This window comes from Abramis brama (assembly GCF_963993115.1).
Source record: "Abramis brama genome assembly, chromosome: 13".
NCBI lineage: Eukaryota > Metazoa > Chordata > Actinopteri > Cypriniformes > Leuciscidae > Abramis > Abramis brama.
Genome location: NC_139975.1, coordinates 23,265,665 through 23,279,348, shown reverse-complemented (window position 1 = coordinate 23,279,348; position 13,684 = coordinate 23,265,665). Strand labels below are relative to the sequence as shown.

The window sequence follows — 13,684 nt, the reverse complement described above, 5'->3', positions numbered from 1 at the left end:
TCCCCTGAGGCCTCCCACTGCTCTGAGCCGCTGGAAAAGGGCCAGCAGCTCACACAGAGGTTTCTGGTCTTTCTGCCTGGCTAACACGGAACTGTACATAACACACAAGAGGCAGTGCACCTTTAGTTACAGAGATCGTATAAAAAGCAGGGCTATTCGTATGTAACAAAATGAAATTGTGTCGTATGAAATAAGGTTTTACCTGCTATTTCAAACAAACGACATAAATTGTGTATGACTTCTCTCAACTGCATCTCATAAAGAGAGAGCCAGGTCGTGTATAGATCTGTTGCCCCGCTCATAGCAGCAGTTCACAGGTCAGTTCAATAGGAAAGTTCACAACAGCCGAGTAAGTTGCAGGGTGAGTTGCGGAGATCAAAAGGCAGTGACATCTCTAAAATAGCATGTCTGAAGATGCTATCAAAATGTTCAAGTAGGGAAAGGAAGAGCATCCTTCTGTCTGTGTCCTTTGTTCTCATTTCATGTACGCTTTAAATGTCTCTCTTCTATGGGCACTTTGGGCTGTGTGGTCTCTTTAGAAAATCCATTTTTAAAAAAAGAAAAAAGAAATATGTTTGTTTCACTAAAAATCAACCACTGGGAAATAAAAGTGCCCCAACCATACTGCAACATTCATTCACATAGATTCAGTTGAATCTTCCTGGGATTGACCTCTTATGATGATGCAGAGGACAGGCTCTAATTATAAAATGATGGTCTTCAAATTTTATTCTGCAGTGGTACCATCATTCTTTCTTAATTCATGCCTGCTCTGATTAAAGTTACCCCACCATGATAGTCTCAAAACACTACATCAAAGAATTCCTCATATAAGCACGCCACACACCCGGAATACCCTCCGCTGTCTTCTTCAGCATAAACTGCAGTCGCTTCCAAGACACTCTGGAGAGATTCTTCAAGAAGAGCGGTGATCCAAAATGTCATACACAGTGACAAAGGGATAAGGAGTTCGGCCTTCCCCAGAGAGAAGGACATTATGCAGATAAACAACTAAAAGGAGGAAGATATTGCCATGTGGTTTGTTGTGATACAGAGCACATGGTCGTATCGGCGATGTTAGTCGGTAGGAATGAAAATGTTTGGAGATGAAATCCCTGATGAAGCGTGACACTGCAGGTGCAGTAATAATCACACACTCAGACAGCAGTGTTGTGTTTCCTCAATGGGGGATCTGACACTTTTGTTATAGAATTCTTAGAGGCTTGGATCGCTGCCGGAGCTGTCTAGCTTTACCATACTTTCATTAGAATTGTAAGAATGACATTGTACCTGAATGAATCTCCCTTTCTTTTTTCATATTTCACATTCAGTAGAGAAATTTGAATTGACATAGTGGAGTTGTACGGAGCCCCTAAAGGGACGTGGTGGTGGAAATTTTTTTAGGATGGGAGAATTTTTTTTTGGAGAATTTTGTGTTCCCTCGCAAAACTTTTACATTCACCCGAGAAACGTTGCATTCCCTCGCAAAACTTTTGCGTTCCCACGCAAAACCTGTTGTGAGCTCAGACAGACACTTCCTGTTTAATGTCCCGCTGGCAGTGCTTCGGAGCTCTGTACGTTAATGGAGCGTTTCATAGTGTTTGAACTTGGACTCAAATAGAAAGAAATGCGGTCAGTGCTTAACTCAAGGAGTTCAGTGAAGTTGGCAATATATTCACATAGGCTATTCGAACTTCCCGGATCAATATTCTTGAGCTAAACGTTGTTAAAACACAAACGACACCTATTTATAATCACAGTAACCTAGACAACGAGCTACAACCCAATTCTCCTCAAAACGAGCTTTATAATATAGGCTAAATTGTGCAAAAGTGCAATATAACCCAAAAAACTACTTGAAAGTTTGTTCACAGTTTGTTAGTTAGCTATAAAAAAAGCTAGAGAGGAGCTTATTTACTGTTAATTATATATGTATGCTCGAATAAATGTGTCATTTTTATGAAAACTACCTTATGTGCAACCAAGTTGCATACAAACATTTCACTTTTTATTTGAGTGTAATTATCTGGAAAAATACTAGTATAATAACTGTTCTTAATTTTAACCTCTAATATTATAGTAGTGTACCAAATAAGAGGGTTCCCTGTATAGTTTACAGCATTATTTTTGGAGAGGTTTTATTCCCCTTAAGAAAACCAAACTATTGATATAATTCTGAATAATCGGCTATCGGTATCTGCAGAGAAATTTGCTTATCAGAACACCTGTAGTCAGCACTTTGAACATAAACAGCAACATAACAGCACCGTAACATCTCACTGACAGCAGCGGATCTGACAACAACGCAAATAAAAAAAGAACACACACATGCTATTTATAAGTGTCATTACTGTGTTGGTTAGTAGCTTGAGAAGCTGTGATGTTACAGGATACTGATGGTTTTTAAGTAGATACCGGAATGCAGAAAGCTAATACCAACATAGAAAGACCATATTTCATCTGTCCTGCTGAGCAAACAGGCCCACATCCTCTGGAGACCTTCAAGCCCCCCTGATGCTGTAGCTTCCCAAGAAGTCCCAGAGACATTGCATTCCTGTCATTTCTGAGGGAACCAGTGCATTTACAACAATGACATTTCAAAAAAGCAGGTGAACATATGGTAGTATGTCAATGTTGCGCCAAGCGAGTGAATTCATGCAAAGGCCTCAGGCGGGGTTAAAACACTTTCATTGATTTATGCATGAACCAGGTCTATTTATAAGCCATCTTGGGGATCAAGGTTGGCTAAAACAGTTAAAGGAAAAAACTGATAAAGGTGGTGGTGCTCTAACCTCTCATTGGTATCTACTTCTTCCAACTCAGGCATCTGGCCGATGGAACTCAGATTCATGTACCCGTAGACGCGGAGCGGCCCTGTGAAACGAGGAGAAACAAGGGTTACGTGATGGAGCGGTCAGGACACAACATTTATTTTACCTCATAACCCATCATTTTATTTTATGTAGGCTGTTGTGATGATTTGCTGTTGCTTTTTTCTCTGTACAGATAACAAAAAATAGCTGCACAATGAAATTGGATCAGCCTAAATTTAAAAGGAGGGAAAATACAGTATTTCAGTGGATGATGTGTGATATCTATTAACCCCGGGAACAATGTGAGAGACCGGCTGTAACGTGGCAGGAAAGATTTACAACTGTTGTTGAACATCATGTGTCACAGAGGAGGGTAAAATGACAAATGAGCTCAGCAGCCAGTTTATATGAAAACAAGAAAAAGAAAAAAAAGAAACGATCTCTCAATAAATAAGACCCAGACAAAGTTATCCATGACAAATCCAGTTCTATTAGATAAGGATGTAAAAAAATATTTTACAAAGAATGTACAAAAGAGCCGTGGAGGTTGAGATCTCCCCATAATAAGAATATCTCTGCTCCTGTGTTTCACAAAACAAAAAAGACATAGAAGTCTGGAATGACATGAGGGTGAGGGTGGTATAAATAATAATGGAAATATAGACAAGACACAGCTAGTTTTCTTTTTCCACCTAACCTAACATGAACATTAACAAGGTTAAGAATGTCATAAGAGTGTCAGAACTATAAGAGTGTCAGAACTATAAGCTCTTAAGACTTCGCTCAAGTTCCAAGGGCACTTATGAGAGGTTTGATTCATTCTGCTGGAGAGCGCTCCATGTCAAATGAATTGTCTCCTGTTTTCTTTCACATCTGAAGCTAAGAGATTTGTAACAGCAATAAGTGTCTGGGTTCGGCACATGCACAGACGTATAAATCCATGCTGGCACAATAACAGCAGCTCTGCAGTTGGGAAGCGGCCCACATTAAGCACACACACGCACACACACACACATACACAGAGAGAGAGAGAGGGTCTGGTAAAGGTTTACAGTAAACGTGGCTGGACTGGTGGGATTCTCATCAGCTCTGCCGGAGAGGAGAATTCCAGCATGAGCCCACCAACATGGATGTTAAACCTCCAGACAGGACACAATCCTCCCGGTTGGTGCCCAGTATGTGTTTTACATTCTCCTGAACGTACAAACAGCCACATGAGGAGCTCTACTGATACATATACCTGCAGCAGGCAGATAGAATGACACCCATTTAAGAGAAGTGCAATCATCACTGTCAAGTTTAAATGACTACACATCGACCGCACCATACATAAACAGGATGAGTTCTGACATAATCTAATAAACATAGACAGAAAAGAAGAAATGACTAAAGCAAACAGCACCTGAAACAGTTCGACAAATGACATTAGTTTTAGCACAACACATGCCAAACATTTGCCAAAGTCATAAAACACAGACACAGTTTGTTCTAACTCAGAGCACCATTTGATTTTGCAAGCAAGTGACTTCAAAAGCCTTTTAAATTCTGAGTGAATTAAATAAACCGGATACTTATGAAATCTGAAAGCTACAAAATGAGTTTGGCGCTCCATATTCTGTCTTTTAATAAGCCAGCTAGGTCAACTAGATGGAGATTAAACTCTAGCCTTTTATTAGATGAGACCTTTAAGGCTTCACTTAGATCACAAATTAACCTCTATATTGAGACCAATCTCCCAACGGCTCCGTCAGCAGGGGTAGCATGGGAGGCTTTGAAAGAGGCCACATAATTCAATACGCGTCATTCAGGAAGAAGGAAAACAATGCTAAGCTCCAGGAGCTTGAAAAGCAGATCATAACTGCGGAATCAAACTTTAAAAAAAAGATGTCCTCTGAAAATCTCACCAGGTTGACCAGACTAAAGTATGAGTTTAATTCAATTATGACCCAGAGGCAGAATACTCTGAACGTCTTGAATCACCTGTTACTATTGAGGAGATAAGTGACGTTATTAAACACCTTCCTTCAAGTAAAGCACCAGGCTTAGATGGCTTTACGGCCGAATTTTATAAAGCTTATGCTGAGGAACTTGCACCATTACTCCTAGACACCTATAATGAAGCTCTCGAGAAGGGTAAACTTTATCTGAGACCATTAACACCCTTATCTTGAAGGAAGGAAAAGACCCTTTAGACTGTAACAATTTTAGACCTATTAGTTTGACTTCCTGTGACAGTAAAATACTATCTAAAATTTTAGCTAACCGTCTGGACAAGGTAATAACCTCCTTGATCCATCCTGACCAGGTCGGCTTTATACGTTCGCGTTCCTCGGCTGACAACATCAGAAGACTTATTGATATTATGTGGGCCACTCAGGATAACACCTCTCCCATGGCTGCTATCTCGCTGGATGCCGAAAAGGCGTTTGACAGGGTGGAGTGGCAATATTTGCTCTCCACCCTGGAATGTTTCGGCTTTGGCAAAAAGTTCATAGCTTGGATTAGGCTCATATACACTCACCCCTCAGCGTCAGTGTTTACGAACGGTATCATCTCCCTCCCATTTGAACTGGAAAGAGGCACGAGGCAGGGAGACCCTCTCTCTCCTCTACTTTTTGCAGTTGCGCTTGAACCGCTAGCGGTTGCTATACGTAGAGAACCTGCATTTCCAGGCATACAAATCGCTGACAAATGTCATAAATTAATGATGTATGCAGATGATATCCTTCTGTTTGTTACAGATCCCGAACATTCTCTTGCATCACTACTTAAAATTATTGACAAGTTCTCATCCATTTCGGGTTATAAAGTCAACTGGACAAAATCTGAGGCTCTTCCTCTCACACCATATTGTCCCAAATCCCTCTTCCAGTCAGGCACCTTTGCCTGGCCTAAGAAAGGCATTAAATATCTCGGGTTAACATTCCCCCCCAAATTGACGGATCTGATCAAAACAAATTTTGACCCCCTACTGGACAAACTGCGGGCTGAAATAGAGTGGTGGTCTCCATTGTATCTCTCTCTGTGGGGAAAGGTAAACATCATTAAAATGATTTGTGCTCCGAGATTCAACTACTTGCTACAGGCTCTCCCAGTCCAAATTCCTTTGCGCTATTTCAAACAATTTGATCAACTTTGTAATAAATTTTTATGGAATAACAAACGTCCCAGGATGAACCTGCGAAAGCTGCAGAGGCCAGTGGACAGAGGAGGATTAGGTGTGCCCAACTTGCTCTTTTACCATTATGCGTTCACCATTAGGCATATGGCACGGTGGTCTTTACCCCCTGAGAGAGCCCCCCCGTGGTTTCACCTCGAAAGCGTGGTGTCCTCCCCTCTCACACCCATAGCATACATCACAGCTAAATTAGCCCAACAGAATCAGTCACATCCCATTTTGTCCCACATTCAGTGGGTCTGGAAGAGAGTAGCTAAGATCTTTAAATTTGATCCGTATCTGCACCAGTCTGCCGGGATCTGGCAAAATCCCAAGCTCTGTATAAATAAATCTCCCTTCCTTTGGAAGCTCTGGTTGCAAAAAGGGATTAGGGTGCTCGGAGACTTGTATCAAGATGGGACATTAAAATCTTTTGAGGCGCTTAGACAGGAATTTGACTTACCACGTAATCAACAATGGAAGTATTTTCAGTTAAGACACCTCCTGGTGCAGGTCTTCGGCTCCCATTCATTAGTTCCACCGAGCAGTGACATATTAGAGAAGGTCCTAACAATTTATGGGCGCGGCCATGAAGCCTCTGCTTACTACGCAATGATCCTTACGGCCTCAGACTCTAATATATTGTCCCTTAAAATTACATGGGAAACTGACCTAAAGGTGTCATTCACAGATGCAGAATGGGTCAGAATTCTTAGAAATGGGAAAAAAATCTCAAGGGAACTGCGAACGTGACTTATCCAATTCAAAATACTGAATAGATTCTATTGGACACCATCCAGGCTGCATAAGGTTGGTTTGGTCGATAACTCGGATTGCTGGAGGTGTCGGGACAAAAATGGTACCCTAGTACACATGCTCTGGAGTTGCCCAAAAATTCAGGCTTTTTAGTCTTCCCTACATCAAGTCGTAGAGAAAATTGTCGACCAGAATATCCCGTTCACCCCTAGTTTGTTTATTTTGGGGGACCTCTCTGCATTAACCCTCTGGGGACCACAAACGCGCCCGCGCGTTTTGCTCGTTTTTTTTTTTCAGCAATGAAAATAAACACTAAATGCTCTGTTAATTTTGATCTTTCATTTTCGTGTAATACATCAATCGATCCTGTTCAGTTTCTATTTTTTTTCTGTATACTCACAATAAAAATAAAGTGTTTTGCTTTTTGACAAATAAAGAAAAATTAACATGATGCGATTTCTGTTAATTAACATGTTAACATGTTTTCAATTAACATGAAAACTCCCATTTGAAACGCGTTCGAAAATGATCTATAACTCCGCGAAAATTCAGTCAAACAGGCAAACAGACCCACGGGCATAAAGCTTGAGATCGCATCTTTTAAATGAAGTCATTTATATAAAAAACAAATATTCTCAGCTTCTGTAATCTGTATAAAAAGAGAGCGACTCCTGTCGAGCTCATTACGAGCTAATTCACAGTAATGTGACCACTCCCCGGAGAGCGCGTGCTATTCAAACGCAAATTCTGAGAACTATTTCAGAGCTGTGAAACGCCCACATCAGCTGTAAACAAAGCGCGTCGCGACTCCTCGCGAGTGAGACATTATAGCCTACCTTATGGAGAAAAGATTCCTCAGAACAGTGCTGATGAGGAGCAATATCTCCTGAAATGAGGAGCAGATTCCGCTGAGGAGTGAGGTAGGCTGTTTTCTTTTCTCACGTGTGGAATAACGTTATGGAATAACGTTAGTGTAGGCCTATGTAAACCGCAAAAAGATGAATCGCATTTCTATAATATGACTCGCCTTTCTGTGAGATGAATGAAGGGGACATATTTGTAAAGACTGTTTAGCCTAAATATGAATCGCGCGTCTGTGTGTGAAAGAATAAACTGCTTTGCTATAGCCTACTGAGATGAGTAAAAATCGACTGGAATATGTTGAAATAAAATGTATTTGTATAAGCAACGTATTAAACTGCAAAAAAAATACTATTTTTGTCAAAAATAAATTCATAGACTAAGATGTTAGATGTTCCAATGTTGGCTATATTCAAACTAATGAATACATATGATAAAATGTAGGCCTATAATCTTTTTTTTTTTTTTTTTTTTACAAAGAAAGAGTACACTTGAAATATTGTTGAAATTGTAATTATTGTTGTAATTGTAACATTTTTAATAAAATAGCAAAACATATTTACAAGAGAGATGTAAGCGAAATCTTAAATGGTCAATATAAGTCTTCTTCTAAATACATCTTTTGTCCTTGCATTGTGGCTCAGTCAGTTTCACACCTGAGTGAATGGCTCATTATGCAGAGTGGGTGGGACATTGTAATCTAAGGTGTAAACTACTCCTCCCCCTCGCATATTGGCTTTCCAAGCAAAACCTGTTTTACACCATTTAAATCAATGTATTTTTTTTTTGTGAATGATAAAGCAAGACTATTTTTACATCATTTTGAAGCTAGAACTCAAAGGGACAACATCCATTAGTCAAAAGTCTTGTGGACACATATTTAATATGTGTTTTGTGGTCTTAATTCAGCAACTTTCATTTGAATTTTTTCCAATAACCACGCATAAACATTATTCTCTTAAAAATACAAACATCTACATACACATTGCTCGCATATTATGGTAGCCCTGTTTGTGCTATATAGAGTGAATTTACACCTTTGCCATTAACATGTTTATAAATAACTGAAAAAAGCACAAATGTCAAGGCATGTCAGAACATCTCAAGGACCCCAAAAACAGCTTGGTCCCCAGAGGGTTAAGTGATCTGACCCCTCCACTCTCTAACTGGACCCAGACTGTCCTTATGTTAGGCCGTAAACTTCTGGTCAAAGAATGGAAAGCCCCCTCTGCACCTGCACTGGATTTTTGGCACGCTGCTCTGGGTCAGCTGGCTGCCCTTGAACAACTGTCCTACAGGTTGCTTGATAAAGTGGAGGAGTATAACTTGAAATGGGGGAAGTATCATTCGTACACTTTGGGCGTTTAATGGCATTCTGACTCATAAACATAGCATTTAACTAGAAAACATGATTGACGGACACTTTTTGATACAATACTGTACCTACATATAGGCAAGGTTGTAAATTCAAGGGCTCTGTGCATCACTGTCATCTGTGTTTTTTTTTTTGGGTTTTTTTTATTTTTATAATATGTACTCTTAGTATAGTTTTTGTCTATGGTCGCGTTATGTCTTCCTTTTATTCTATTTTGTTGTGTGTGTTTAAATGTTTTGAAAAACCAATAAACTGTTAATCATAAAAAAAATGAGTTTGGCCCACAAGGGGCTTTCTAATCTAGTTTAGAGTTGTCAGGCATCAGCCAGGCTCCACCACCGCACAATCACAGAGATCGCTGTCACCTGAGTACTAATCACCCGCACCTGCACGTCATCTGATCATCAGCACAAAATCACTCACCTCACACAGTCACATTGTCTGGTCTTGTTTGAGTAAGGACTCACTTCCTTGTTACTCTTACCCTCCTACGATTGATGTTTAGTGTGATCGTCTACCGTCCTGTTTCTCCAAAGTCTCCATTGTCTCCATTGTCTTCCTGGTTCCTGTCATCAATCAGCTACTTACCTCTCTCCATTCCACTGTGTGTACTCCAGCGATCTCTCACCACAGTATCCACGTCCTCCAGTCCATCATCTGCAAAAGAACCACAGACTGTCAGTATATCTCACCATCATTATTCAAAGACATTCTCCATTATCGTCACCCACTGGTGCTCACCGCTACTTGTTTCAATAAACCTGTTTCTTACAGTTATCATTTTGTCTTGAATCTCTGTTCCATAACAGAAGACCAGACCAACACAGTGTGAGAATGAGTTCCCTGGATCCTTGCCAGGAGGTTGTGTATGCCCTCAAGCGTGCACTTTCCTCTACCACTTCCGCATCACCCATCACCACTTCCCCTTCACCACCAGTGGCCTCCAGCGGCGACCAGTGGGTTGAACGAGCGCTAACTCCTCACCACCTATCGCCAGGGATTAAATCCTTGACTGCGACTGCATCTCGCTGCATACGACGATGCCATGGGTCTCGAACGGTTCATTCATCTCGCCATCCGAACCGATCGTCGTATGCAGCCCTGCTTGGAAGACCTACAGGGCCAAACTTCACCTTCTCCGCCTTGCCAGCCAGAGATTACCAGCTCTCCAGAACCAGTCCCTATGCAACTGGATAACACTTGTCTGTCTTATACTGAGCGCCAGAGGAGGCTTGACCCAGGATCTATGTCTGTGGCGATGGTGGACACATCATTTCTGCCTGTCTCATCCGTCCACCATGACCAATGGTGAGTGTCATCCATTCCTCATCAGTAAATATGAAACAGCTTTCTACTGAAGTCATCCTTACTGCCTCACATGTTTCTCTTCCAGAACACGCCCTCCTTGACTCTGGGTCAGCTGGGAACTTCATCTCCGATTCCCTCTGCTGCCAGCTCAACCTCCAGAAGAGGTCCAACAAGGTCCATTATCAAGTTCACTCGATAATCAGCAAACCTCTCAACAAGAACAATGTGCGTTTCACCATGGGACCTATCCAGTTGCAAGTGGGACAGTTACACAGAATCCATCTCATTCCTGGTTCTGGAGAATTCCACCGCTGGTATAATTCTAGGGCGCCCGTGGCTAGTGCAACACGATCCGGATCTCTCCTGGACCACCGGAGAATCCCGAAGTGGGGCGAAAGCTGTTTTCCACATCTGCCTCAACCTGTGATTCCTCTACCGGTCCATTCAACCTCCATCGAGGGCCCTGTGGAACAACAGTCCATCGAGATTCTAGCCTGCTACGCCTCCTTCAGTGACGTTTTCTGCCCCAAACGGGCATTGTCGTTGCCACCACACCGGCCATGGGACTGCACCATCGATCTCCTTCCGGATGAGCCAGTGCCCCACGGTAAGATCTATACCTTATCACTCCCAGAACAGAAGGCCATGGAGGAGTACGTTGAAGAGGCTCTCCAACAGGTGTACATCCGGCCTTCCACTTCCCCTGCTGCTTCGTGTTTTCTTCATGGCAAAGAAGGACAGAGGCTTGCGGCCCTGCATAGACTATCAAGCACTCAACAACATCACTGTAAAATTCCGGTACCCACTTCCTCTCATCCCAGCAGCCCTGGAACAACTTCGTGGAGCAGCCGTGTTCACTAAGTTTGACCTCCGCAGCGCGTATAACCTCGTCCGGATACATGAGGGGGACGAATGGAAGATGGCCCATATTGTGAGCCATCCTTTGTGACCCCAATTGGACACTACGAGTACATCGCCCTGCTGTATGGTCTAGTAAATGCCCCCTCTGTATTCCAAGACTTTATGCACGTGGTGCTCCGGGAATTCCTTCATCGTACAGTGATCGTCTACATCGATGATATCCTGATCCTCCAACGCCTCAGAACATCACCTCTTCCTCAAGGCCAAGACATGCTCCTTCCTTCAACCAACCGTCCAGTTTCTCGCTATAACATCAGTGAACACGGCATCCAGATGGACGAGGGGAAGGTGAATGCGGTCCGGAGCTGGCACACACCTACCACCATCAAAGAGCTCCGTTTCCTAGGATTTTCTAATGCCGGTTCATCCATAACTACAGATCCATCACCTCCCCGTTGACCAACCTCCTTCAGAAAAAGCCCAAGTCTCTGTCCTGGACACCAGCTGCCAACCAGGCTTTGCAGAGCCTTAAAGACTCATTCACAAGTGCACCGCTCCTAATCCACCCAGACCCCAACAAGCTGTTCGTCGTCGAGGTTGACGCCTCCACCATAGGGGTAGGAGCAGTGCTACCGCAGTAGCAGGGGAATCCAGCATGTCTCCATCCATGCGCCTTCTCTAAAAACTATCCCCAGCGGAGGTTAATTACAATATTGGTAACCGAGAACTACTGGCCATCAAGCTTGCCTTGGAGGCGTGGAGACACTGGCTGGAGGGTGCTAAGGAGAGATTCCGTTCTCAAGATCACAAAAATCTTCAATATCTCAAAGATGCTAAACTCCTCAACCCCAGACAGGCAAGATGGGCTTTGTTTTTCACCCGCTTCCATTTCACCATCTCCTATCGTCTCGTACAAAGAATCTCAAGGCTGATGCTCTATCCCGTCTCCATAACTCTGAAGAGAAAACCGAAGACCCGGAGCCCATCTTACCTCAAAAGATCATCCTGTGCCCCATCCATCAGCAGCTTTCCTCCTCCAGTGTCTCCGAGCCATTTCCGCCGGGGTGTCCACCCGGTCGTACCTATGTTCCCCGGTCACAACGCAATAATCTCACGCACTCGGCACATTCTTCCGTGGGCACTGGCCATCCAGGGGCCAACTGCACCCTCTCACTGCTACAAGATCGCTTCTGGTGACCCAACATGGCCAGGGATGTGAGAAGGTTTGTCCAGGGATACACAGACTGGTTTGTCCAGGGATACACAGACTGCACCATCTCCAAGAGCCCACGCCATCTTCCATCCGGCAAGCTCTTTCCATTGCCCATTCCCCGACGCCCCTGGTCACACCTAGGAGTAGACTTCGCCACCGACCTACCTCCATCCAAAGGTAATACATGTATCCTCCTAGTCATTGTTGACCGATTCTCCAAATCCTGCTGTCTGGGTAGGGGTACTGTCAGGGATCAGCCAGGCTCCACCACCACACAATCACAGAGATTGCTGTCACCTGAGTACTAATCACCTGCACGTCATCTGATCATCAGCACAAAAGCACTCACCTCACAGTCACATTGTCTGGTCTCGTTTGAGTAAGGACTATTTTGTTACTCTGTTACTCTTACCTTCCCACGATTGATGTTTAGTGTGATCGTCTACCGTCCTGTTTCTCCAAAGTTTCCATCGTCTTCAGCTACTTACCTCTCTACGTTCCACTGTGTTCTCTCTCTCTCTCTCTCTCTCTCTCTCTCTCAAATCCACAACCTCCATCATTTGCAAAAGAACCACAGACTGTCAGTATATCTCACCATCATTATTCAAAGACATTCTCCATTATTGTCACCCACTGGTGCTCACCGCTACTTGTTTCAATAAACCTGTTTCTTACCAGTATCATTTTGTCTTGAGTCTCTGTTCCATAACAAGAGTAAGAACCGAAAAGAAAAAAGGCTCCTCAGTATTTACAAATTACGCTCCTTTAGAAGCAAATCTTGATGTAGTCAATTCAGTAAAAAACTACACGCATCACACAGTACAGTTTAATTAAAATAGTTTGTTTAACCTTCAAATAGCCACAGAACTTTCAAAAAGGACAAGCAGACGATTCACAGGACATAAGATGTGGAGGTGTCATTGCTGCTGTTAGGTGATACTGGACAAAGATTTTTTTTTTTTTTTTTTGCAGTGATCAATGTCTTATCTGTGCTGATATGGAGGATCATTCCGGTGGTAAAACCTTTCTTCTGTCTGCCTATATCCATCTCAAGTTACACTGAAGGAAGTAGTCCCAGTTTCAGACCGCTTGCATACAGACCAGGGCACATTTTGATACTGGAAGCTAGTGAAAATGCTAGTTCTAATCTGACTGGCTAAGCACTAGTCATTCCTTGTTCTATCTATTCCAAAAAACAGCTTTGAGAATTTCAAGTTGTTACCCGCTGAAAATCTTCCTTTCTGCCGTAGCTCTCATATCTCATTTGTGCATGCACAAACTGGGTTTGTCACGAGTCACACCAGGTTTGACGCCAAACATCATTTGGTTCTTGAGTGTTG

General features: G+C 42.8%; 1 protein-coding gene across 3 annotated transcripts in view; it reads right to left on the bottom strand.

The window, feature by feature from the left end:
• Window positions 1-13,684, bottom strand: part of htr4 (5-hydroxytryptamine receptor 4) — a 116,773-nt gene that overhangs the window by 88,809 nt on the left and 14,280 nt on the right. For all 3 annotated transcript variants that reach the window (XM_084133173.1, XM_084133171.1, XM_084133172.1), the window contains exon 2: window positions 2,793-2,874. In XM_084133173.1, coding sequence (XP_083989299.1) covers window positions 2,793-2,874 — 82 coding nt within the window. The remainder of the gene's footprint in view (window positions 1-2,792; window positions 2,875-13,684) is intronic.